The 26,703-nt window shown below is 31.7% G+C and overlaps 6 protein-coding genes across 6 annotated transcripts in view; 2 read left to right on the forward strand and 4 right to left on the reverse strand.

Annotated features, from left to right (window-relative positions):
* Nucleotides 1-67: 67 nt before the first annotated feature.
* On the reverse strand, nt 68-3,712 carry LOAG_03767 (hypothetical protein; the record flags this gene model as incomplete). Its single annotated transcript, XM_003139304.1, has 6 exons — nt 68-276; nt 1,427-1,565; nt 1,900-2,229; nt 2,595-2,666; nt 3,148-3,287; nt 3,451-3,712. The coding sequence occupies 6 exons, from the start codon at nt 3,710-3,712 to the stop codon at nt 68-70; spliced, it is 1,152 nt and encodes a 383-aa protein (XP_003139352.1).
* A 3,684-nt stretch (nt 3,713-7,396) lies between these two features.
* On the reverse strand, nt 7,397-8,062 carry LOAG_03771 (hypothetical protein; the record flags this gene model as incomplete). Its single annotated transcript, XM_003139305.1, has 2 exons — nt 7,397-7,647; nt 7,879-8,062. 2 exons carry the CDS (start codon nt 8,060-8,062, stop codon nt 7,397-7,399), a joined length of 435 nt encoding a protein of 144 aa, XP_003139353.1.
* A 2,914-nt stretch (nt 8,063-10,976) lies between these two features.
* Nucleotides 10,977-12,071, forward strand: LOAG_03773 (hypothetical protein; the record flags this gene model as incomplete). Its single annotated transcript, XM_003139306.1, has 3 exons — nt 10,977-11,098; nt 11,731-11,854; nt 12,009-12,071. 3 exons carry the CDS (start codon nt 10,977-10,979, stop codon nt 12,069-12,071), a joined length of 309 nt encoding a protein of 102 aa, XP_003139354.1.
* A 202-nt stretch (nt 12,072-12,273) lies between these two features.
* Nucleotides 12,274-12,495, reverse strand: LOAG_16708 (hypothetical protein; the record flags this gene model as incomplete). Its single annotated transcript, XM_020449358.1, has 1 exon — nt 12,274-12,495. One exon carries the CDS (start codon nt 12,493-12,495, stop codon nt 12,274-12,276), a length of 222 nt encoding a protein of 73 aa, XP_020307125.1.
* A 4,141-nt stretch (nt 12,496-16,636) lies between these two features.
* Nucleotides 16,637-19,332, forward strand: LOAG_03777 (hypothetical protein). Its single transcript, XM_003139308.2, has 4 exons — nt 16,637-16,848; nt 17,382-17,590; nt 18,256-18,453; nt 18,994-19,332. Exons 1-4 carry the CDS (start codon nt 16,656-16,658, stop codon nt 19,105-19,107), a joined length of 714 nt encoding a protein of 237 aa, XP_003139356.1. The 5' UTR covers nt 16,637-16,655; the 3' UTR covers nt 19,108-19,332.
* A 26-nt stretch (nt 19,333-19,358) lies between these two features.
* LOAG_16709 (hypothetical protein) overlaps nt 19,359-26,703 on the reverse strand; it is an 8,918-nt gene continuing 1,573 nt past the window's right edge. Inside the window, exons 6-23 of the mRNA XM_020449359.1 lie at nt 26,288-26,363; nt 25,561-25,719; nt 24,857-25,106; nt 24,585-24,715; nt 24,177-24,306; nt 23,893-24,002; nt 23,409-23,575; nt 22,971-23,151; nt 22,492-22,733; nt 22,118-22,346; nt 21,818-21,942; nt 21,608-21,698; nt 21,116-21,355; nt 20,665-20,768; nt 20,330-20,438; nt 20,132-20,213; nt 19,720-19,928; nt 19,359-19,424 (exon numbers count right to left, since the gene is read on the reverse strand). Of these exons, the coding sequence (XP_020307126.1) occupies nt 19,380-19,424; nt 19,720-19,928; nt 20,132-20,213; nt 20,330-20,438; nt 20,665-20,768; nt 21,116-21,355; nt 21,608-21,698; nt 21,818-21,942; nt 22,118-22,346; nt 22,492-22,733; nt 22,971-23,151; nt 23,409-23,575; nt 23,893-24,002; nt 24,177-24,306; nt 24,585-24,715; nt 24,857-25,106; nt 25,561-25,719; nt 26,288-26,363 (2,680 nt within the window). The 3' untranslated portion in view covers nt 19,359-19,379. The remainder of the gene's footprint in view (nt 19,425-19,719; nt 19,929-20,131; nt 20,214-20,329; nt 20,439-20,664; nt 20,769-21,115; nt 21,356-21,607; nt 21,699-21,817; nt 21,943-22,117; nt 22,347-22,491; nt 22,734-22,970; nt 23,152-23,408; nt 23,576-23,892; nt 24,003-24,176; nt 24,307-24,584; nt 24,716-24,856; nt 25,107-25,560; nt 25,720-26,287; nt 26,364-26,703) is intronic.

A 26,703-nucleotide genomic window follows, 5' to 3' on the forward strand; every position in this document is an offset into this window, starting at 1 on the left:
AAGAATAGATTATTTGTACTTTTATCACTTTTTTAGTGAGAATCTAAGAGTCTTCTTGTGATGTATGTTAGTTGTTGTTGTTGTTGTTGTTGTTGTTGTTGTTGTTGTTGTGGTTGTTGTTGTTGTTGTTGTGTTGTTGTTGTTGTTGTTGTTGTTGTTGTTGTTGTTGTTGTTGTTGTTGTTGTTGTTGTTGTCTATTATCAACATTTCGATTTGGCTTGTTGTCAGCATTCCGGCTTGATCCCGGAGCACTTGCTGTTTCAACATATTTCACGACTAAAATTTTCATTCATTATACATAAAAGTAGCTATTAAATGAACAATGATAGAAAATCTTATGAATCGTTAAGAGAAATTCGAATCCTGTGTAAAATTAAAATTTTCTGCACATCCAGGAACGGCCTACTTGAGAAATTTAAGTACATCTTAGCAAATTTCTCTAATTTTTTAATTCTATGTACTTGCTCCTTTCCTCAATATAATCATACTTTCATGCTAATTAAATTCTCCCCAGAAAAAAAATTCACCAACAATTTTCTGAATTAACTCTATCACCTAAGCAAACTGATTTTTAAAGGCAGTCGAAAAACCGCAACTTTCTATTTTCCGGTTTCTTTAGTCTTTTTACTTCATATAATAATTTGATTCAATGTTTCATTATTATTTCAGCAGCTACTCGCATTTTTAATTCGAAAATCTTTTGGGATAAATTATTGTATTTTCCGGTTTTTGCTATCGTTGGGGAAAATACAAAGGTGCACTTTTCCGGTAATAATCTAGTATTTATTTATTTGTTGCATCACTCAAATTTGAAAATACGCCATGAAGTTTCAGTGAATTCAGATAAATACTTATAGCTTTCAGAATCATTTATCTGAAAGTCATAACATTCATAAACAGTCAATATATCTTTTCTACAACTGCTCTTCGGTAATTCTTCTGATTTACCTAATTTTTTTTCTTTTTTTTCAACTATTAGTATTATCGCAATTCTCTTCATCACTGTTCATTAAGTGATAAGGTGAAATGTGGAATTGAATTGGTAGGTACCTAATTCGTTCTCAACTATCCGGAAGATTATAGTTACGTCAGTAATTAATGAGGTTTTCGAGAAAGTTTGATGGCAGCTTAATCAAACTGAAGGATTAGTTCCTAGAAAGAAGCAATAATAAAGCAGTAAGGTTTAGTAGGAAGAAGTGATAATGAAATAAGTGACGTTTAAGATCTGATAAAAATATGATAAGTTTAACTTGTCATACAAAGTGAATAATAAGACTAACTTATGAAAAGTTGTTTAGTGACACTATTTTATGCTTGGAAATATCTGTGTTTTAATCATTTTGATATCAGTCAGTGATAGATAAGAAAAGCTGATAGATATGATAAGTTCACGCTTTCTTTCTAGCAAATATGTAGCAAATGATACCTTTTGACGAGGGAACTTTCCAATAGTCGCAGAATGTCGGAAAATTGATACGTTGCGCGTAATCCTGACTATACCAATACAGCAATTCCGTGTTCGGCTTAATTGGTTTCACGGAATAGAAAAAAATTTCACTTTCTACCTAAAATAGGTCGTGCAATTGATGGTCTGGAGTAGATGAGAATAATATTCTTTTGAAATTTACGTATTTCAATAAGATTCTGTTAAATTTACACGTAATTACACATAACAATATAGCTTCCTTCAAGAATGTCTAAAAAAGTATGACTCATTTATTTAGTTCTGACGACTAATTTAAGAATTAAACTCATTTATTAATTAGTTTCAAACATTTATCATCCTTCGGTTATTAATTGAATTTCATTTCACATTGCTATCGAACTTGTAACTTTCGGACTGCTACCTTGACTTCTCACTTTGATGTACAGAGGATTCCCAGAGAAATTAAAATTAACCTGACAAGCGACTAAATTTTGCGACTCCTTGGTTCGTGCTCGGTTGACAAATTTCATCCAATTACTTTTGCGATTTTCACTTACATCCAGCAATCGAATCAGTATACTACCACTATTGCTGAATATTTTCCAGATGGGTTCCCAAGGTAGCTCATTTCCAAGGGTGGAGCTTGAAGCACCACCACAATGGGAGTGGCATGAACCACCAGCACCACTAGCTTCTGCTGGGCTTACCGTAGCTTCCGTAATATCCGGTTTCTTGTGCTCACCGACCAGAGGTCCAAAACGTGCACCACGTGGAATGTAATCCATGCTCCAGACACCCATCACCTATCAGCGAAATATCATTACTTTTAAAACTGTCATTTTTATAAAAAGAAAAAAAAGAAAAAACTGAAATATCGTTTTATTTCGTATTTGCGCATCGTGAATTAAAAATTAAATTTGGGAAATTTGAAACTTAACGAATGGAAATTGAATGAAACTCTAATTAGCAATGTAGTTAATCAAATAAGATTAAGCATTTGACGGTTTACATTATAAAATAATTTAATAAGCAAATTCAATGCGTACTGAATGATATGCCAGTATCGTTTTTCAGTTTTTTTCTTTTATCTTCCATTAACATAATCATTTAAAATGAAAATATTTTAGAAGAAAAAAGAAAAAGTAATGATGGAATAATGATTAATTACTTTAGGCACTTCATGCGATGATCGAATGGTCAAGTTCAATGGTAATGATGTTGCGGCGCGATTGTTTGGATCCTAAACAAGGTGACACAGTCGGCATGCATTTTTATAATTGTTGCGATAGACAGAATTATATTATTCATTGCAAATAGGTTGAATTAAATCAATTTCATCAATTTGTATTGAAAAAAAAGAGCCGAAGAAGTTTCATTAACAATAAATTTCAAATATGCTTAAACTATTGTTCTCAAATAATAAAAGATAGCTTCAATAATATCGCAAATAGATAGCACTAAAGTTTCCTCAAATTCCTTTTTTGGAATCGAACTCTTATTCTTCATTATCGGTTATAGGTACATAAAGTGCCATTGAAGTTGATAAAACAGATGACATGAGTACACGCAGGTAAAATGACAAGAAAGATAAAATTTAGGTCAAGGTTGAAATTAACGCTAATAAATTTAGCTGTTTACAATGTTTGTGAGAATTTTTCGCATATATAAGTAATTAAAATAAACAATTTTGTTGGAGAATGAAGTAAAAAGTGACCACTTACCTGATGTTCCAATGGCTTATCAGGTACATGAAAAACACAAAGTTCAGCGAAATTATTTTCCGACATACTAGTCCAATCCCATTCGTTCATGCCTTCAGGTTTACTTTTGGTATCTTTGCATGCCAACGAAGAGCTTGAAACTGAAACTTTATTGCTGAAAGAAAATTCGAATAAAAGTTTCTATAAATTGCACTTTTTTCTAAAACATTATTTTTGAGTCAAACATTCAAATTATAATCTTTCTAATTAGGCAAAAAGATTAAAATTTAAATATTAAATTTCAAACATTTAAAAACTCTGTACCATAATTTCGATGTCCACAATCATCATTAACTGGGGAGCCAGTAGCGCTCGATGAAGAAGACGAATTGCCAATTTCAATAGAATTGTTCGCAAGTGCTGCTGCTGTTGCTGCTACTGAAGAAATTACCGTTGTAGCATTACCGCCACACACAACCATTTCTGGCTTCGAATCCAAATTCCGGGGATGACTAACGATATCTTGGGGTGTGCCGGCATGGAATACATTCGACTTTGGCCCATGTTGCATTATATCTTCGCCCATTAGAAGTGTCGTAATTTTTGTAGCTCCTGCACAAACGTTTGGCAAACAGTGCTGCTGATGATTCTATTCTGGCAAAATCTTTTACCCACAGAGACATTAACGGGAAGTATCACACGAAGTTCAAAGTTTCTATTGATAACCTGATGACCTGATGATTAGCTGTGGTGGATTTTTGATTGCTTAATACCGGCTACCTTGTGTTCTTTTTCCGTTGTTGAACTCTATCCGAACCAACAAATGTCAAATGAATACTGAAATTTTGTTTACTTATGGATTAGTAAGTGATTACTTCACATTATAAATGCGAAAAATATGTCTTATTTTCACAAGCTTCCCCGGAAATTGTCCTATTCCGGAAATTATGCACGTTAGCATGAAGTAAACGACGTGAAACAAAAGTATGAAAGATAAGTTTAACTTTACACTTTTTTTCCAGTAGGGATTTCTTTCAAAATTAATGTAAATAATTGAATGCATAATGTAAACCATAAGAAAAATATTTGATTGAAAAAAATTGTGTATAATATCAGTGTTTGTCATTGAGGAAATGGCGTAAGTAATTGTATTCACGTGTTTAAGTGAGATATCATTGATTGCCACGTGATTTACGAATGATAAATGCATGATGACATTTCTCTTTTCACGCGATAATTAGCTTGTATATCGTGTATCTACCTATCTATCTGTTTGTGACAATGTAGAACATGAAAGAATTCGTGAAATTTCGACTTTAAATTTGAACAAATTTTGAAAGTTTTTTAAATAAAATACAATATTTCAATGATCGGGAATAATTGAGAGATAATATTAGATCAGATGAAATAAGAATCGTTGAAAACAAAACGCTGATAACAAGATATCATGATAAAATTAACCAATGTTTCTATAATCGTCCGATAGGTAAGCTACTTTCAGATAACTAGAGATATGAATGGAAGTATATTCATATGAACTGGTAAATGGAAGTTTGATAAAGATTTATTGAGAGATGAAGCGTTAACTTTTACTTTCTTTTCAGAATTTAAAATTAATAAATTAGAAAAACATTATGCTTAACTTTCGAAAATTTTGTCGAGAATTAAATTTTCCCCTTAAATTTTAAAACTAAAAATATAAATATTATTACCTTTTGCCATTTGTTGATTAGCCACAGCTGATAAATACTGTAGGAAACTTCAGCTTGAAGCAAAATCAAATGCTAAAATCATCTTTCACAGTGTATTGGTTGTCAATCATTAAAGTACGAACGAATAAACAATTGCTTGTATTTAAGACAAATTGAAAATTGAATATGGAGGAAAAACAAAAATGAAAGATTTGCATAAAACTAAAACTTTCTCATATGCATTAGAGAAATTCTTTTCAAAATTAGTATAATTTCAAATTGTTATGATAGAAGAAAAGAAGTAATGAGTTTTTGAAAAGTAATAGAAATCTTATTCAAAAGTAATACAAAATGACTATATTTTTTCAATTATTTAAAATATTATTTAAATAAAATTTCGTCGCTCTTTAAGAGAAAAAGAGAAAGGGAGAGAGGGAAGTGGAGTAACGCTTGTTTTCTTTTATCATTTTGAATAAAACGGAAACAAGAAAAAGAAAAGGAATATCAAAAAATGTTGCATTTAATTTATTTTTTGAAAAATTGAAGTTTTAAAAAAAGGAAAACTTTTGAGGTTAAATTATGTTCACTTTAAAATTCAATGATTTTATTATCAAAAAGGAATAATTTGAAGAACTAAAATGATTACATTGAAGTATTGCTTAGCAATTAGTTGTGATAACATGATAATATGATAGTAATAGTGGTAACAGTAGTAGCAGAAGTAATGATAGGTAGTAAAAATAATTTTCATGTATAAGGCAAAAGCATCATCTATCTCATCGTATCGCTCTTCCCTCTATCATCTTTAGAAGAAACAAGTTTCGATCAGAAGCGGATCTACACTTTCAAACATCCTTCAATCAATCATAGCTCAATTCTAAAATTTTTGACAGAGTTGGATAGATAGGATGACAAAAAGGAGGAATATGGGGACCCAATGAATACAATATGTCATATGGCACTGTCAATGCTCATTAATTTCAGGGAAAGTAAGAAATGACAATAAAAGATAACTATAGATAACTTTGTCTTTTGCAAAAATTAACATTTATTAATGGTTGGCCATGAGAGATATGTCATTTAAGAGAATATTCGAAAAAAAAATAAAAACAGAAAGTTTGAAAATTGACTGATTGCTGGTGCTGTTAGAAATATTGTTTTGTTTCAAATATAGGTTTAAATTTAAATTTATTCTTGAATTTGGTATCTAAGTTTGTTTTACGATCAAAATTCAGCTTAAAACTTTTTTTTAATTCGTAAAATTTTAATTAGAAATAAAAATAATAATACAATCAAATTTGTAATAAGCACAAAGAGAGAGAGAACAAAAAAAGCCTCGATAAACTACTCTACATTGAAATTTTTAAACTCGTATTATATTATTTTAAAATTTTAGACTCAGATTGATTCAGAGATAACTCAGATTAAGCGGATTGACTTAGATAAGAAAGTAAAAGGAAGGAAAAACTAATATGAACCCTTTACTTGTACTTGCAGTTAAATATAGTCATTAAATATGCAGCAAGAAAATGGATCCAATAAATAAAAATATTTAAATACACATTTATCAATGTTAACAATATATAAATAATTAAATGAAAATTAGAATTGAAAGTTGATTTTCCATAAATCAGAAAATTGTTGAACAAATTAAATTTATCTTGAGATTTAATTGATGGATTAATAAGGAATTGATGAAAAGTAATGCTTTAATACTGTTTTAGTTTTTATTTTATATTAGAAGCATCGATGATCATTTCATTTATTCCATTGAAAGATAAATCAATCCATATATTTTCCAAAACTTTTCTTTCAGATTATTTTTTTCTTTCGAAAACTAAAAATAACTGATGAGAATTAAAAGTAACTTTCTCATGAAATTTTTAATTACACTTTTCCCATTTCTCACATATTATTTGTTCTATTTTCACTCATTTCAATCACTTTTCTCTTTTCTTTTCATTGCTAATTTCAATTTCAAATAAACAAGAAGAAGAGGAAAATTGTTGCAAAAATGAATTCAAATAGTAAATAAATTTAACTGAAACTTATCATCTCATTTATAATACTTCTATCAATTTGATAATATTAAGGTTTTGAAAAAAACAATAGACCAAATAACCCAAGGAGTGAATTTAAATCTTAAACTGTTTGAAACTGACTAATTAACATGTATTTCAGATTGTTTCAAACTCAAGCAAACATTGACCTAAAAGCGTCATATTATATCTAGTTGTATGAGGGATATTTGTAATCGAAGAACGGATTTCGGATTTCGGGTTTATGGTCAGGATTTCTTTTCTCCACTCAGGATTTTATGATTCGAAATTTCGGGCTTAAGCTTCGTGAAATTTCGTCGGATTGCTTTCATAAGTGAGTTTGGTTTCTTAATGTCACAGCAAACATTTTCAGAGAAATTTGTTCATTTTACTACGAAAAAAAAATGGAAATTCTACTGAAAGCTTTGACAAATTGATAAAATTTCTTTTTCCCAAAAAAAAAAAAGATGAAAGCTGTTTTTTTTGGAAAAAAAATAAAAATAATAGATAGGAAGAGATATTTAGTGAAAGATTGAAATGTCAACAATCCCTTTTGTTAGAAGTAGATGATAATGGAAAAGAAGTTATTGGTAGAACGAAGTGAAGACGGATAGCTTTCGTGACAATGACAATGACAATGATCCAATAGTAGAAGATAAAAAAAACGGACGAGAAACAAGATTTAGCGTAATCGATAGAAGTACTGAGAATGAAAGAAGATGACTGAGAAGCCTCGGGGCTAATTCCGGTTAAATCCAAAGAACTGGTACCAATAAAACTCCAAACGATATCTGCTATTTGACTATCCAAAGAAGTACATTTTACCCAATTAATAGATGGAAGCTACTGCTACTTATATCAGGATATTTTCAATCGTTGCAATCGAAATACTACAAGGCAGTGATGAGGAACAAACCACGGGATTTTAGAGAGGAGAAAAAAGGAAAATGACGTAGAGAGAGAGAGAGAGAAATTATCAGAAATTCTGGTTCTAGAATAAAGATATTGGTAGAAGTAGTAACTCTTGCTTGTAGAAATGTCTCCATCACTGAAAGCATTATCATCTTTCGGATCCACTGGGCAGTTTGTACCAGAAGAACCAGTTTCCTCCCGATACTTCTTCATTCTCTTCTCCCATTGGTTACGTAAAGGTTTAACGTTTCTGCGTTCTTCACGGATCAAATCACCATCCATCCATTCATCCATCCATCCATCTGTTCATTCATTCATTCAGCTATTCGCTCATTTCACAACATTAATTGTCCCAAACTTGTCGTTACGTTATACTCTTGTCAACCAATTTAATTATCACAAGAAAATGAGAATTTTTCATTCCATTATGCAAATTTCATATATTCACAATACATATGGTGACATTGTCCCATAATATTTCAATAATGTCACTAGCTATAAAGTCATAGCAATACCATGAAATAGGTGGAAATGGTGAAAATGGTCAAAAAATTTTTAAACATTAAAAATTATTAGAGAAAAGATAAACAATGGAAAAGACATTTGAGGAAGAAAAAGAAAAAGGAAAATCACAAGAGTCTTATCATCAGACAAGAGTCTTATTATCAGCTTATACTTCAACTTATGATCAAGATTTTTCGTAAAACAAAAAAAAAATCATTCAAAAAATTTTCCTAATCGACTAAAAAGAGATTTGCATATTCGAATATAGATATGCTTGGAGAATTATTAAAATAAAAAATTCAATTTGTTTCGTTAATGAAAAACTGAAATTGAAATTTAAACTTGCTTTCTGATTTCATTTATATCTTTATATTGGAAGAAGAAAAAGAATTGCAATAACAATAAACAATAAACAATAAACAATAGCCAATAAGAATGGCAATAACATTATGTCTTGTTTTGAGCCAAACAATCAGTACTATTTTTGCATCGAATCGGAATCGAATTTCCTCCATTGTCATTTTCAGAAGTTGAGGGACAATTATGCAATCAAGTTTCCTATTCTCCCCACCCTTTTTCTTTCTTCCTCTCTCTTCCTCTCTTCGAGAAGAAAACCTGATTTTGTGTATATATGTAAGCTTTAATCACTATTTCATCAATATTTCAAAAGTGTAAACAGAGGACGAATAAACATAACTGTCCACTCCTCACTTAATTGTTTCATATATGCTATTGGTCAGTGGATAGTCAATCAGACCTAAATACACCTACCCTAATTAATCATCAACCTTACGCTGAGCATTAGAATGATGTATGCAAATATAAATAATATTGAAGGATTTTCTTCAAATAAATTCTAAAAGTGTCGTTTCATTTTTTGTCAAACTTGAACAAAAAGTTTTTCCAAAAGTACTAAACTTATTTTGGGATTTAAATATCACCATTTTAGAAATGCATGATCGCAGGCAAAGTTCGAAGTAATATTAATTCGTATTTTTGCTGCAATAAGATCAAGAAACTATCGTAACTTCCCGCACTCTTGTTATTTAAGAACTCTCAGAGATCTCATATAAGATTGGGACTTCTTAGTGAAATGAAAAAAAGAAACTTTAGTTTTTTCTCGTTAAAATTCTAAACAAACAAAGTAGATGAAAAAATAACCATTTTTTATTGTACTTTTGAAACAAATAACAGAAAAAACTCCACAAAGAATCTTCAAAATTCATGAAAAAATTTTAAAATTAAAGAAAATTTTGTTCAATTTCTTTTCTTTTTCCTTTTTCCTGTTTTTTTTTTTCTTTTTCTTTTTTTTTTTAATAGAATAGTCCTGATATGATGAGTAGTAGATAAATGGTGAGGAAAAAAAAAGAAAATGACTAAAACTTTCGTTACGCAATTTCCCCTTCTCATCTCATCCCCCTGGGCGGTGATTGACCTGATTTTTAGTACATACAATGCAAATAGAAAGGCAATTTGAACATACCATGACACCTGCATAGAGGTCATTCCAAGGCAAACATTTAATCATATCAACTGATTGTAAGAGATGGAAAAGGTAACAAATGCTTATCATCTAATGAATGAATTAATAAACTTTTTTAAAATATAACGATAGTATGCGGAATTTTTCTTCCGCATAAAATATATTGCATGATTATTGAAAAGTTGAAATGTTTGTTTCTCAGAGTAAATAAAGGTTGAAAAAAAGAAGAAAAAGGAAATAAAAGTAAGTGGGAGAGTTGCAGAAAAAAGGGGAAAGAAAAAGGAAAAAGGGATTTGATATGATAATTTTTGTGCAAAAAATAACTGATCCAAAAATTTGCGTAGGAAATTAAGTTCTTATATATAGTCTTTTTCTTCTAGCAAGAAATATTATTAGAGAAAGTATTAAAATAAGAGAAGATTTACTTATGAAGTACGAGGTGATAATTGTTTCATTTAGTGATCAAGCAGAAAAAGACACTTTCTTTTTGTTTATTTATCAGATAGCGAAGGACATTGTTTTGTTTACTTATCAAATATAGGAAGGCATTCAAGTAAAAAAAAAAGCACTGTATTCTTTATCAGATAGAGAAAGACACCATTTTGTTTACTCGTTAAATAGAGGAAGGCAGTGTTTCATTCATTTATCAGATAAGGGAAAACATTATTTAATTTACTTATCAAATAAGAAGTGCTAATTTGATAAGTCTAACAAGAAGTAATACTCAAATGATAACTAAGACATTCTTTTAGTGATAAATGGGAAAAAAAGTTCAAATATTACATATAAATATGCAAATATCAACACAACACATTGGATATAATGCTTCAAAAGAATCTTTTAGTTTACTTCGAAGATGAAGGGATATTAGACAATGAGATATTCAAAAATACTATTTGTCAGGATTTTCCATACAATAGATTCAATGATGTAATGGTGATTAATTAAAATGTGTTTGACAAAAATTATTTGACAATTAGAAAAATCCAGAGAAACCGATTCCAAACAAAACAATCGAATCTATCTTTAATATATTGTTGTTTAATTATACTTTTAAAGACTTAAAATTAGGTTAAACTTAGACAGAGATCATCAAAATGCATTATCGATAAAATTCGCAGAAGGATAAGATAAAATAATAACAAAAATGAAATTAGTAAATTTCAGAAAGAATGAATTCTAAAGAGAAATAGCATGATTTGAAGTAAGTTGCATGAATGGATGGATGGATGGATGGATTCGTTGACCTTGCCTGTTGACATTCAATCTTCTTCCTCTTTACTTTTGCCCAAAAGAGATGAAGTACCGTACCATACTGATGATGATGGCGGTGATGATGATGGGTCGATCTCACCATCATATATAGTAGAGAAATTAGAACAAAACTAGAGGTTTGTGAGAGAGATGAAAAAAGGAAAGGAAGATACGACAGACTGCGCTTCACCCCATTTTATTATGCTATTCAAAAATTTTGAGATTTCAATCATAAAACAGGATATGGCAAAATCATACGATTTGGATACTTTTCATAGGATTATCATCCCATTGCTAAATTACACCTTATTTAAACTTGGCTTAGCTAAAATTTATTATAAAACAACTATAGTTTGACTATAATTTTCAAAATTTGAATTAAAAAACTCGTTCGGAATGATGAAAAGAAGAAGGCTGAAAGTTATATGAGGAATAGTACCATACAATTCTTATTTATCATGATTGTACTGTAGAAAAGATATCATAAGTTGGCTGTAATCCTTACTACAGTCAATTTCATCATAAAATCCTAATTTGATAATTTTGTTAATTCGATGATATAATGCTGAAATTCCGGAGAAAAAAGAAGAAAAAAGATAATGAATTATTATCAAAGCCGAATTGTATCAGAGTTATTGTAAAATACAGTTCAATAATTCAACTAGCAGAAGGTTGGTTGTACTGTATCGACTCCATATCCGATCAAGAATACTTTTTAAAGTAACACCGATAATGTGATCACAATAGTGCACGAGAGGATTGACAATGAGTTCCTTCACTTGTTACACTGCTACTGGATGTTGATAAGATTTGGAGTTCAACGAGAATTTTCATCTCCATCACAGGTAGACATGGAATAAAAAAAAAAGAAATCCGGACCGTCACTAACCATTATGTGGACATTTGGAAGAAATACTAACGTCAATGACCCTTTATGCCAAGGTCATTTTATCCTCTTGTTACACTGCTCACTCTATTTTTTCTTTTTTTTTATTTGAGGAATTTGAATTGGCTGTTTTTGCTGCAATACATTTGAATCGAGGTTTTGCAAGGAAAAACTGAACTTTAAATAATTTTAAAAATAGAAATTTGAAGCAAAGATGGACGTGCCCAAATGCTTAACAACAGTAATGTTATCGATAGAAAATTCACCAACAAAGATCAAGGTCAAAGTGGACTTTTCGTGTTGTGTACTAAGGGTAATCTAAAATTGAAGGCATATCTGTAGAGTAACAATGAATTTTAAAATTTCATTTGAATGGAGTTATACGATCAGATAGGATGAGAAATGGGGTAGAAGGATGAATGGGTTGCCCTTGGCCTTGCGCAATGCCATTTTACCCAATTGAATTTGAGGCGATGCGCGTAATTCGTAGCAATCATCATCATCATCATTGTCGGATCGGCGAAATAGGTCAGTAGGTCCCCTCCTTCTCTCCCCCCTCCCGTCTGTTCGGTCCATCCAACAGGTACCCTGCGCTACCATCCCGTCTCCCACTGATTATCAAGACCCCGCGCAAGCTACACCTTCATCCATCCGTAATCACCGCCTGCCTCCAGCCTCGCTATTATCACAAGTAATAAACAGCACATTCTTAAGCAATCTGGCAAAATTTCTTGTTGGAAAATTTTCTTTCCAGCCTTCTTAACTCTCGTTCGTCAAAGTCAACAATGACAATAACACCGAATCCTGTACATTGTTCAAATACGGTTTTCCGGAGTGATAATAAAGGAAAGGAAAATTCACGGTCTTTTCTCACGCTTATTATTATAGATAGATAACTGAGTGCACTTTGACAATGAAACAAGTACACATGGAGATATACTCCACTATGAAAGATTTACATATCGGAAGAATAGAGGAAAGGATGTTGAAGGTTGACGATATCTTTGCAATATAATGAGATGTTGGATAGGATTGTTTAGTACGAAAAGCTAAGGAATTGTTTCAATGCATTGTCTACCATTTAATAATAAAAATAACCCAGTCTTAACAAAATTAACCTAAAAGCTTTCACTATGACACTCATAAAAAATCATTTGACAAGTTTCAAGTTGACCAAAGATCTGTCTTAATCAATAAAATAGTGATTGTTACTTATCACTCGATGACTTTTGTTTTGTCTTTTCTTTAGCAAGCATTAATATAATTAGAGGCAGTATTTGACCTTTAATCAGGATAAGATAAAGGAATGGGAATGGGAGAGAGTTTCGAAAGTCAATTGGGTGGAATGAGAGAATTCAAAATATTAGAAGTGTTAATTAGATGAAATGAATGTTTCTATTTTTCTGAAAGTAACGTAGATACTGTAATAATCTTGAGGGGAAGCTTGAACTAAATAGCATAGGAGATTGTTTTACAGTAGCTCATCAGTTACCTATTCTTTCTCTCCAAAAAAAAAGTAAATAAATAAGTAAACAAGTGAAATGTGTGCTACAATACACCTAAGTACCTTCCTCAAAACATCTTTCTGATCGAAAACAAATTGATTTTTGTGACAGTGCGTGCTATTTTAAAAACGATGATCGCACAGGCTATTGACCTTTTCCGTGTCATGCATGTATGTATGTGATAGGAAGAAAAAATCTGTATATAATACAAACAAATGCAAAGACGTATTGCATGTATGTCGTATGGACAATGATCCTGACGAAGGATGACGCTTCCTTGCTGCTAAAGAGAATGACATATGAGTATATCACGTCACATACGCTTACAGTTCAATTTCAGGAGGGCTCGAAATTAAATTGAATAGAGGGTAGAAGTTCAAGGACCATTGTCGAAAATTCAAATGGTCATTAAGAGTAAGTGCCGATACAGTATTCTGAGAAATTGAAGGAATTATTTTATTTTTCCATTCACATATTGTATATTTGAAGAATTTGGATTTTAATTTGAATTTTTTTTCTTAATTAAATAGAATCTTAGTATAGCAACATTAGGTGATAAAATATAGTGGGTGATGGGTTTCAGATATTTTGGATAAGTCTAAAAGATATTACAGATGGTTAAAGATTAGATGATTTGAAACATCAGCAGAACAAGAAAAAGATAATCTTACAGCTTATTTTCGATCACCGATAATCGGCTACAGATGAAGTTCAAATTTTAAATCACAGGAAATACATGGAGATATGGAATGACGAAATATTTATGGCAATGAAAGTTATGTTGGATCAATCAAATAATATTATAGTCATTAGATATGCTATCACGTATTGTGATCATCATGCCAATGATTAAATGATAACTGATTACTATGCGAATAAGACTAGTGTCTAAGCCCTTTAGTTATTGATCGTAATATGCAAATTACCATGAAAATGAGCTAATTACGTATTAGTTAAAAATTAATGAAACTACATGGTTTGCAAATGCGTATGACCTCCTGCTTCAGCGCAAATATCCACTCACAGAATGATATACTGAAACATTAAGTTTGGGGCATTAATTTCATCTAATCACTCAGAAGGATATGCTGAGGGATTAACTGTCAGGAAGTTTCATCTATTCATTGGACACCTATCGATATCCTCCAGTATTGATGTAACACGTAAAACCTTCAAAACAGAATATTGTATATTAATGGTTAGATTAATTTTGTATGAAATTGAAATTCCTAAACTTTGTCTATATCAGATATTTGATTAATGGTTTTATGGTTGTATTAGATCAGTCAGTGGCAAAATTAACAAATACTATTTGCATTTATCTTTATTTGATATCATCACGACAACAATTAAATAAAGTTGTTATTGTTATTTGAATAGAAATTCACTGGAAGAAAAGAATAGAATGAGTTGTAGCTGTAAATGTATTTTAGATTTTGTATTTCATTAGTAAAGTTTACAGAATACAATAGTCGTAAAGTTTGGTATCAAATGTAAAATAACCAAAATTCGATAGCACTTCCTGAAAAACAGATATTTCGAGATTTCCTGATCTTGTACGAATAACATTCCTATTCTGATATTTCGATTTTATCCCTCTACAATAAATGATTGAAATGTGATCCATCTTGAGATATAAAATTCTACAGTAAGAGTACTGTAATCCAACAGTAAAGTATTATAAAGAATTTAATATGCCTTATGAAATTTAAGATTATATTTTAGGGATTTACTTTCTGTCCAGACAAGTACAAAAATTTAAATGACATTTAGTAAAAAACACTAGATAACGATACTCACAACTACGATACAACCTTCGGTTACAGTGTTTAGCCTATCACGTACAAAAGGAGCACTAAATACCAGTATTATTTTAAATATATCCATTCTGACTTTTTTCCACATGTACATAAATATACTCTATGCTCCAAATCTATGTACAATAAATATACTCTATGCTCGGCTTTTGGAACCGGAATTCATTAATAAAATGCGGTACGCCATGGTAATTTATAGCTAGGAATGTCCAGTGTTAAACGTTTTGCTCGTAATCTAATTGATATCCCTTTTGAAGTTATACGTTAAGTATATTCTACCTAATCATTAGATCTACTTCCATTTATTGAACCAGTAATGGATAGCGAATAAGTGACAGTTTGAGTGACAGTTGTCAGATGAAATCAACAAATCCTATCAGTTACGGGGTTTTTTTTTAAACTGTTTGAAGGACGAAGTAATTTCTTGATTCATATTTTTGAAGGCTATTTGTTTTAGGGGTCACTAAAGGATGGGGTCAGTGATTGATCCGTACTATCATTGTCGTAAAAAGATTCTTTCGAAATACTCCAAATTTAAGCAATGAATTATTTAACCTCAGTATTCCTATTTAGCTTTATTCAATTTTGCATGTTTCCATTATTCTTTCTTCCCTCTCATCTTCTCAGATAATCACTTGGAATTCGATTCTTTATCTTTCCATTTTTGCATATATCCATTCACGACTATTTTTTTAAAACTAAAAATCAATTTGAAATCTTTTCGTAATTAACTATAATTTTAATGATTGAAAGACTTTTTGAGTTACCCTAACGTTTGATTACCTTAAACTTTGGTTGCTTTTGACTACTTTTGAGTTTCCTTTGATTACTTTTGAGTTTTGATTGTACACAAACCACCGCAAACTATCAAAAAGAACAAAAATGATGAAATCATGCAATTACATTTGCATTGCTTTTTTTAATCTCAAAAAACGCATCAAAAATTTGAATACTTTGATGTATGATCAGATCGGTCAAATACGTTGCAACGTAAGACGTACAACAGATCACGTCTTTGATGGTAACAAAAAAGGAGGCTAATTTTCCCATCTAACAATCACTGCTCGAAACTATTCTACTACTCGTTTGAGCTCCGTGGGATTGTGGTTTTCACAACAGATAAATGTCAGATTGGTATGTTCACGTTTGGTATGATAGACGTTAGACGTACCCTTTTTTGTTTCTCAGTTATTCTGCGATAATTGTGATCGTTTAGTGTAGTACACTGTCCGGTCTTTACGTAATTTATTAATGGATATTTTATATATTGGATAGACTCTTACAACCTTAGCCATGAAAATATTTCTTGTTAATCAAAAGTTCTAAAGATAAATAAGAATGTGATATTGGTAGCATGAAGCGCAGCGTGATACGACTAGTATGCATAGGAATTAGATTTTAGCGCATATGACAACTACATTGCAGTGACTCATTCCTGATGGTTGAGGTCTACTTGAGTAATTTCCGGAACGCAGTAAATGCGGAAGAAGTTGCGCAGCAGATCTGTTCCGTAGTGGAAGCCAGCGATATCCATGCATTCGCTCAATTTCTAGCAGAACCATCGGTAAAAACACTGCAAAACGACCCAGATTATTGTAAATATTACAACTTGTTGTGTCTTTTTGCATACGGTAAGTTTATCGATGTCATGGGTGTGGTGAAGAATTTTTTGCAAATTTTGATGAAATTTGTTGTCCAGATGGATATCAGTCAAAGATGATAAATTTATCTAGAAATGTAGTATCAATAGAGCAGTGGTTGAGTAGGAAGTAGTTTTATCATATGGAGTTAACTGCAGTTTGAAATCATTGAATGCCTGACCAGCAGCTGGATTAAATTTAGTTGTGTGTTAACTGCAGTTGTCTTGCATACTTGTGTAGGTCATTTAGATAAGCCATCACACGATGATAACATCAGTTTCGAGTGAACAGATGCGTGAATAACTATTTGCTGCTGGTTCAGCCTCAGTTAACCACTTAATTTATCGAGTAGTTTGTATGGCAAACTTCATGAGTACAGAGGATTGTGGTTTATCTTACTAATGCACCCCCCGTCTCTTTCCGACACATGAAGCAAGAAGATGAAGAAATTGATTTAAATGGTATAGCTATGATTATTTATATTCAAATAATTCATTGAACAAATCAAGATTTACGGCTCTTAGGAACGTATGGAGATTTCGTCGCTCGTAAAAATGATTTGCCTGAGCTGAGTGAGATAATGTTGCGAAAAATACGGCAGCTAACGCTGGTAACGATGTGCACTCGTTCAAAAATTTTTTCGATCAAGGATGCCATGCGTGAATTGCAAATCATCGATCTGCAAGAATTCCAGCGTCTTTTCATTTCTGCCATATATGATGGTATTATTCAGGTTTTTTCTTTTTTTTTGTTTATTTCTTCATTGGTAATTTAATACTGACGGTAACAGCGTTTATTTTTGGTAGTTCCAGCAGTAGTTCTGATCACAAGTGAAAGAGTTTGAGATGCCTTTAGGGTTCATCTTATGTTTCCATCCGTTTTTTGTCAGGATACTGAAAAGTTGTCTTACTACAGGAAAAAGTAGAACTTAGACAGACTGACCAACTAAGTCGTAATTATTCTGTTGCTCACTGTTTTGAAGTTTTGACTGTTACTGTTAATGAAGACAGCAAAAAAAAAAATCCTGGTCGGTTTTCGTACTCTATAAATGTATAAAATAACATAAAATAGGTTATTTCTGCTATCAGGCAGATAATGTAACTGGTGCATTAAGGAGCCATTGTGGTCCACATAACGTACTGGGTTTAGATAATATTGAATAATAGCTTACTGTATGCGATATGTTCATCCTCATTTACTACTTCTCCAGTTTTTCATGCAGTATTACTTAGATTGATATTACCTAAGGGAACACTATCTACTTGATTCAACCTCTATTTCATCTCGAAATAATTTTCTTGATGAGGCAGGAAAAAATTAAAGTAATGCAAATTTTCTAACTTTTGGATGATTTTTCTTTTCCTTGATATATTATTACTAAAACTGTGAGTTTTACAGGGGCGGTTAAATGCTCAGAAAAGTGAAGTCGAAGTTTTTTCATGGAAGAATCGGGACATTGCGGATGATGAATTAGATAACGTTTGTCAAGAGTTACATAAATGGATACAGCGATGTACCGATATCAAAGAGGGTTTGAGTCACGTAGCAAAACTCACTGAAAAAGCTATTGCAGAAGCAAATGAACGTGAGAATAAGGTAATCTTTCAAATTTAATTAGAAACTGTGTGCTTTTGTTGCGCATCAAACAAGACGCCTGAATGAAGTGTCGCACAAGCCCTGTGACATTAAAAATGATTCGATTTGATAGGTCCACTTTTTTAGCGTCAGCTGTCTGTTGTCGGAAGTGTATAGGAAACTCTGTGCACTAAAAGTACATCAGAGCGCAAAATGTGAAATGAATCTTAGCACTTCAAACTATTTTTGCACATCGCTGATTAAGTTTATTCATATCCGTCAAAACTGTGTAATTTTTGTTGCTCTCTAGGCGTTTCAAATAGTAACAGAGCCCATTATTAATGCTCAAACTCAGAGAAGTCAGTTTTACATGTCAATGTAACCAGCGTCATCATCAGGTTAGGAAGGCTTTGTCACCAGATGTATTAGTGTATGCAATTGTTGAAATCGAGAGTGAAAGTATAGTGGCAGGTGAAACAGAAGGCATGGAATTTCACATGCGTCTAAGGTAAGATTTCAGTCACCTTTTAAATGCTGCAACTTACTCCCTTTGTTATGCAGGTTGCAGAAGAAGCGAAGAAAGTGCAGAAAATGCTTGAGGAAGAAGAAGAACAACGAATGCCCAAGGAATTTTATCGGCGTACAAAAACTCAACGCGGGAAAAAGCACTGTTAAAGTTGAAATTACACCCATCCGTATAAGAATATATTTTTCTAGTGTAAATATAAAAGCATGCAGAGAATCAGAATCAGGTATCTGCGGTTATCGTGTAACCCCTTCATTTTTTAATCCTTAAAATACTATACGCTTTAACCTCCGTTTCAAAATTTAACTTCGTGGTTTTAAATTATTTTCATGGCACTGTTTCTGTTTTGCTGAAGAAAATCTAATAAATTATTTACCATTTACTATGTAAATCAGAAATATCTGCATAAACCCATAGAAAGTCAGAGTTTTTCTTGTAGCGAAAGCGAAAGATATTCTTCCATTTCCTGAAAATATTCTACAAAATTTTTAGCGATTTTTGAGGATTATGCAACCTTAGTTCCATCCGATTATCCATCTCTGTAACATTTAAATCTTTGAATTCAAGGATCCAACACATTTTTAAAATAGGTGCGTCCTACAATGTCATTCGTAAGTCATACGATCGCAGGAACCTCTAATCCTCGTAGGAGTTCCTGGACTTTGTAATCCAAATTAGACTCATTTAGGCTTTTATTAAAAAATCAGAGGTCTCTCAAAAGGAGAAAAGAAATAATAATTTCAAGTCTATCGAAGCCTTACATTTGGTGGCACTGAAGAATAGTGAGCTATAAAGCGAAGAGTATGCACAAAAATCGGTTGTTTCATGCTTCCTCGCGTTGTAAGTAAAGTCGCTGATATGTAAACGTTGCAGAGGGCGAGAAATTCTTGCAAAACATTAAACTGTAGTAATATACACGCGAAACCGGCGCAAAATGCCGAGATATCCGTTGAATCGGCTTTTTTGAGCACTACAAAGATATTATTTCGAAAGTTAAATTTCTTAGTGAACTTATGCTTTCCGATACAAAGTTCGAACAATTTTTTTGCTTGTGCACAAAAAAGAATCATTAAATGAAATCCTTCAAATTATCAATTGTTACAGGGACATGGGTTAGACAAGTAATAGAATAAAGTACAAAGAAAATCAGACGCAAATTTGAAAGTGTTTTACCATTGAACTTGCTTATCGCAGCTAGAAGTATAAGAAACATTGCAGGTATCAGCAGCTGTGGTGTCTCTCTTCTTATGTATATCTATAACATATTTTAAAAAGCCTGAATAATTGCAAATACGATACTGGCAAACAAAAATCCTGCTCATTAACAATACCTCATGCAAAACAGTGCAAAAAATCTGATCTGAAACTAACTTTCATCGATGGGTCTGTTATAGCGCAACGTTCTAAAAGTACCGAAAATTCACTGAGAAATGTCGCATCACATCCACCACGACGCCCACGAATATCGCCAACAACACCTCTGAATGAACGTGTGTTTTCTTATAAAGCATTAATGTCCGGAAAACATTAAATGACGAATGCAATATTTTCGAAATGAAGATTCTGGAGGGAATTGAGCTTTTCTAGAATGCTTTCCTAATTCTTTTAGAAAAGCTTTAGATGGTGTTCAGAAAACTTTCCTCAGATTCATTTCCTGAAATTTTTCAAATTTTTTTCAAAAAAAAACCAGTTGGAAGGAACAGAACTCGTTAAGTGTAGCAACTGCGTTGAAGATATTCGACGAATGTTGTCGTAACGCTGACTGATTAACAGCCAATATTTGCTGCCGCAATAGCTGTAACTGACCAATCTAAAATTAAATTGTTTTATTAACTCATTCGATATCTGAATGCATAGATACGCAACAGAAAATAAAAAGAATAAAGAACGCCAAAATTAGTGTAAGACCGATCAATCGGATTTTCCGCCACCAAATAACTTTGCGATTAATTCGCGCATGATAAATCAGTAAAGTTGTGATTTTTTGCAGTAAATTATATGTCAAAACGCGTGATACCAATCACACGAAATGGTATTTGTAATTAAGTAGAACATTATGCCTTGTGATTTGTATGGTATTACAAGGCAGTTTGCAAGGCTAATATTATCAGTCGACTACATTAAAAACGAATTGATGAGAAGTAAAACGAAACACGCCTTACTGACTGTACCAATAAATCGTGACGAATTTGGCAAAAACTTGGACAAGGCACAGTCGAAAATTTTCAGTCTTCCAGCAACCACTACAGTTTTCACCAGTGTAATGTCATTTAACAGTGAAGTCATTATAGGACATAATATTTCCGAAAGTTGTTCACATAATGTGTATAAATATTTCACGATATGAAATGATGCAATCCGATCGAGCGCATATACACCCATCGGTGAAAGAGCTTCCTGAAAAGAACAAAGAACAATAGTTCTTATCTTAAATAATAGTGGCTCGTATTACCCAAGTATATTACCAATAATAAAAACACCATCGACAGCATAACAATTCTAACTGGCTCAAAAACCATTACTTTATCAATAAGAACGGGTCAAACAGTATAAAACTCTACTAATGTTTCAGGACTTCATCAGCTTTCACTGACTAAGTCTGATTTAATGAATATTTGATTAAATTTAATCTGGCTCAATTTAAATAACCTGTATAGCACTTAGAGATTCGTTTGATAACACTGTTTTCTTAGTTTTTAAATCACACCATACCCTCATCGAATTTACAAAATATGATGATCTAAAAAAGAATCATGAATTACAATTCAAGTCCTGATTCTGAATTTGGAAATTAACTTTTACGGACACCTTTAAAAACTAATTTTTGTAATTGCTCCAGACGTCAAGGTACAACCTTACTTTGGATCTGATGAATTCAAAATTCTGCTATACAAGCGATGTAGAGGAGTTAATGATCCTTCAAAAGCCGGAATAATAGGAATAGGCGCTGATCTAGACTGATATAAGCTCTCTTCTTCTGTGATCTGTAACATGTTGTTCTAGTTTATCGACTTCAATCAATAAAACACAGATTCTAACTTTAAAAAAGATATCGGAAGTACCCATCCTATTTTCTGAATAGTTGTTGTTAAAAGTAATACTGAATTTATTTAAAAAAATCGGTCAAAATTCTGGAATTTATTAATTAGAAAAACAAACAGGATGTTGAAGAAAAGCGTTACATTCTTTCTCGATCATATAACCAATTATACGAGCTAATTCATTGTGCCATATTACAGCTCCGTTAATAGCAATATGTTCACACATGTAAACAAAAGCTTCACGTAAATGAGCAAACTGATTCTTCAGTTTAGTCAAAAAATCGTCCAGCAGCAAATCAGAAGTTAACAGCGACCGCAATGTTGCACAAATTTGACTTACTAATTCTCTAAAACGATAAATTTTTCTTTCCTCAAATTTATAAATGATTTACAGCTATTTCTATATCATCAATTGGTAGTATATCAGTGATGTGCGGAACTCCTAGAAGATACCATACTATCGTTCTGCAGCAATTACTGCGGAATACAAACTTCCTGATTCCATCTAAAAGAAGATTTGATGGATCCACTCGAAGTGACCCAAGTGACGTTAATTGCATAGTTGAAATACCAGAAGAAAGCATTGAGATTGCATGTGTAATAGCTGCAAGTTGCAAACGACGTTCTGAATCCGCAAATTGACGAACATCAGATTTATTCACAGAACGTCCTTGCGGAGGGTTCAGTAGACCAGCTACTTTATCCAACATCTCAAACAGCGAACGTGGAACAGCCTGGAGATGATATCCCATCCAAGAAAGTTTAGAGTTAAAATTTCAGTTTTGTTTTCTGTTTAGATTCATTTTCATTTACAGTTCATATTCATTCTCCAATTTCACAACAATGCAAACGTGAGAGTTAAAAAACATATGTAGTAGTTTTTAAATCATTGAATTTAAGTGTAATAAAGTACCTAAAAGTGATTGAATCTGAGAGAACAAATAAATAAATGGAAAAACAACCATTCGTACTTGAAGGATTTTGCGCAACTTTGCTTCAATCAAACGCGAATAACACACTGATATAGACGATATCCTCTCAGGTGTATTCAGACGTTCCAATGTTAAATTAATTGAGCTGGCCATTTTGACAAACAATGAACATATTGGAAGTGGATCAACTTTCACCAAACTTTTCATATTTTCAGTCCATCTGTAACAAAAGCACGCCATCAGATATGAAGAAATTGAGGAAAAACTTACTTAACAAAATGAATTGATTTTATCTTATCTTCTATTTCAGATTTCATGTGAGTAAACTAAATTACTGCTTGATACAAATTTGTAAAACGGTATTGAACAGGAAGAGTTTTGTTTTAAACATTAAGGACTTCAAAGGGACTGATGAAATTAAAAATGAAGTGATTATTAGTAAAATACAACTAAAATAAAGGAAATACAAGAAAATACTGGTCAGTGATTGCCCATCCATACGAAAAATTTGTTGCTGATTCTAGTTTTTTCAAAAATGCTCCATCCAACATGCAATAGTGCGATAATGTGGTCAATAAAATTTGGGTATTTTGCAGATATTGGGATACGGCAACTATCCCAGACAGATCATGCATATCGCTCACCTATAGGTTACAAAATTTAATAAGCTGAACTCTGATGCAGGAGCACATACAAATGAGTTTCTTAAATGAATAGCTTTCAAATGTTATCTTTGCATAATTTGACAAGTACTTAGAAAAAAGATTTTAGAAAATTCTTGTAACAAATATCCATCACCGATTAGAAGCAAAGCCCTTGTAAAACAAAACTTATTGTCAAGAAACGATGATAAGCTATAGCTGTAAATACAAGAAGCGGGGAACCAATGGAATAATGTGCAGAAAACAAGTATTAATCAACAGATTATGTAGAAGTTGAAAAGAAAATGCGATACAAAAACCTGGTCCAGTCGGTTTTTCAATTCTGAAATCAAAGAAGACGCATCTGCATTAAAAATATCCAACTCTTCAATAGTTTTCTTCAGCAACAGAAGCCATGATCTTAACTTTTCTGCAAAGAAAATTACCCCATAATCCAAACCTTTACCGTAGGAAAAGTGCCAAATTGTAAATGTATCCTTTATAAGCAAAGTAATTAATAGCGTAATACGGAAAATTTCTATCCCTTAAATTTTAATAACAAAAGTGGTAAAAGACTGTGCACGAAGCAAAACAGGCCATATACCATTTTTCTTGATCCTCTGCAAAGGTAATTCGTTTGCAAAAAGTTCGGCTACTTGTATGATATGATCACAGACTTCGTCCTTAAGTTTTCGGACATTCTTATCCTTGTTGTCTAGAAGCGATCGAGCTATCTAAAATTTCAAGGAGCTGCTCCAATAAAACTATTTAACATATACAAAACAAAAATCCAAAGAAATGAAACAAAAATTAGGTACTGAAAATTCGAATATCTCTTTGAAAAACTAATATTTTATAATTAAGAAAAATTAGCACATATAAGCAGCGAATTTCTCAACATTTAGAGAATAATAAGTTAAACTTGATTTGCAGAGTACATAGCTAATTTGGAAAGATGTCAATTCAAATTTCTTAAGTTCACAGCTGTCAAAAGTGATAAAAACTCCCGCACTTCTTTATAACCATATTCAAAGGTTGAAATTTCGAGCACTTTACTAAACAAATCAAGCGAAGATGATGCAATTTGATTGTTCACAATGTCATAAAGCTGTCCGGAACGTTTGCAGCACTTCTCGGACTTATCTGAAGAGCATAAGAAAAATCATTTCATTTTTTCATTTTTTGCAAAATGACGCATCCCTACATAAATAAGTTTTATGAGAAGGATTAAAATATAAAGCAAGATTTGAACACGTATGACAGAATGACAGCAGTAGGACTTACAGGCATGCAACATAACCCATTCGAGGTGCTTATTTGAAGCAGCTACTAAATCAGCAAATAAAATGACATCAGCCACTGAAAACTTGGCAGTATGTGGAAAGGATGCCGCTTTCAGAGCAGATATGTGGCCAGCAGTCAAGTGTTTTACTGTTTGTATACTAATTGCATGCTGCAGCGCATTACTTGCTGCTTTATAATGGTCCCAAACATCGTGCATATTTATCACTATTCCCATGTGCAAATGCACTACCTAAAAATCAGCTAATCTGCATCTTCACGAAAGAGTTCTAATTTAAAAAAACGCTGTAATCTGGAAGCTTGACAAGACCAAGCCATTTTGCCTTCAAAAATTGGCAGAAAATAAAACTATTTCTTCTACAACATAACCAATAATAGTACGAGTAATGAGCGGTAATGGCAAATATTAAACGACGAAAATTCGGCCACGATGAAAGCCCCAAGTAACTGTATTCATATTTCAAAGAAATCAGCACCATTGCAATGAGTAGATGATCATCCCATTACTTTTACCTGGATTTAAAGAGACAAAAATTGGAACTGTCAGTTAATCATTACTATATCTTTGCTCAACAGTAATGAGGGAGACGCAGATCTTAAATGAGAAAATATAGCCAAGACGAAAGTCCCAAGTAGCCGTATTTATATCTCAAAGAAATGTAAAATTTACTTAATTAAAAACATACCCATTCCTCGGTGAAAAATGTATCCACAATATGGCGCATAACAACATGATCCGAATGTAATAATGTAGGAAGAAAGAAAAGACAAACAGAAAGAAATGCACGTTGATAACGTGAAGCACGAATGCCTCGTCGGGAAAGTTCATGCGGTATAAGTTCATCCTGAAAAAAGCTAACTGATCAGATAACCGAGCAAAATGAACTTTCTACAAGAGCAAAAACTGAAATGCATATACATGCATCGAACAGTAGCTTTATTTTTTTAAAAAAGTAAGTGAACTAATAAGCATAAGTTAAAAAAGTAAATACATATAATATACACAAAAAAATAAATATATATAATATATGCAGAAGGTTTGAAATAAAATATAATACAAAAAGATTATAGTGTATTTAACAAATAATTTCTCCAAACTTCAAATCACATGCCACAAGTGAATAGTCAGATGGGGCATATAACTTCAAATCACAGTCTTCATCAAATAGTTTCTGATGCTATAATAAAGGAGGAAACACCACAATTAATTGAGAAAAGCGTAAATTTCATAATACATTAGAGATAAAAAAATCTGAGGGAGTGAGTCTCATTCATATTTAGTTAATACCCTTCAAAGTAATAATGTAATGAAGCTTCTTCATTTTTTTAAAGTTGAAAAATTTAAACTTTTCTAGTACATCTAAAACTCTAGCCAGATCCTACAATAATGCCAAGGAAATAATGTTTGTGTACCTCATCAGGAAACAAAACGTCCGTGTGTAATACCAAAAGGATATTGCTAACAAAAGCTTTATTTAACGGCAGTCTTCTGAAAAGTAAATACGTATTCGAAAAAGAGTAAATAAGTAAGTAAATAAATAAATGAATAAATAAATAACAAGTAGATAAATGATTGATTAATTAATTAACTAGATAAATTAATTAATTAAATGAATAAATAAAGTAAATAAATAAATAAATAAACTAATTAAAAAAATAAATAAATAAACAAAATAAATAAATAAATAGAATAAATAAAATAAAACAAACATAATAAATAAAATAAAAAAGTATATATATATGTATGTACATATATATATATACATATATATATATATATATATATATATATATATATATATATATATATATATATATATATATATATA

The sequence above is a fragment of the Loa loa genome (genome assembly GCF_000183805.2).
Source record: "Loa loa unplaced genomic scaffold supercont3.14, whole genome shotgun sequence".
Classification (NCBI taxonomy): Eukaryota; Metazoa; Nematoda; class Chromadorea; order Rhabditida; family Onchocercidae; genus Loa; species Loa loa.

Bases quoted from the DNA above. Each gene is read 5' to 3' on its own strand.
- LOAG_03777 (XM_003139308.2), top strand. From the start codon at position 16,656: ATGGTTGAGGTCTACTTGAGTAATTTCCGGAACGCAGTAAATGCGGAA. The intron at 16,849-17,381 runs GTAAGTTTATCG...TACGGCTCTTAG, and splicing joins GTTGTGTCTTTTTGCATACG to GAACGTATGGAGATTTCGTC. The intron at 18,454-18,993 runs GTAATCTTTCAA...TTTGTTATGCAG, and splicing joins CAAATGAACGTGAGAATAAG to GTTGCAGAAGAAGCGAAGAA.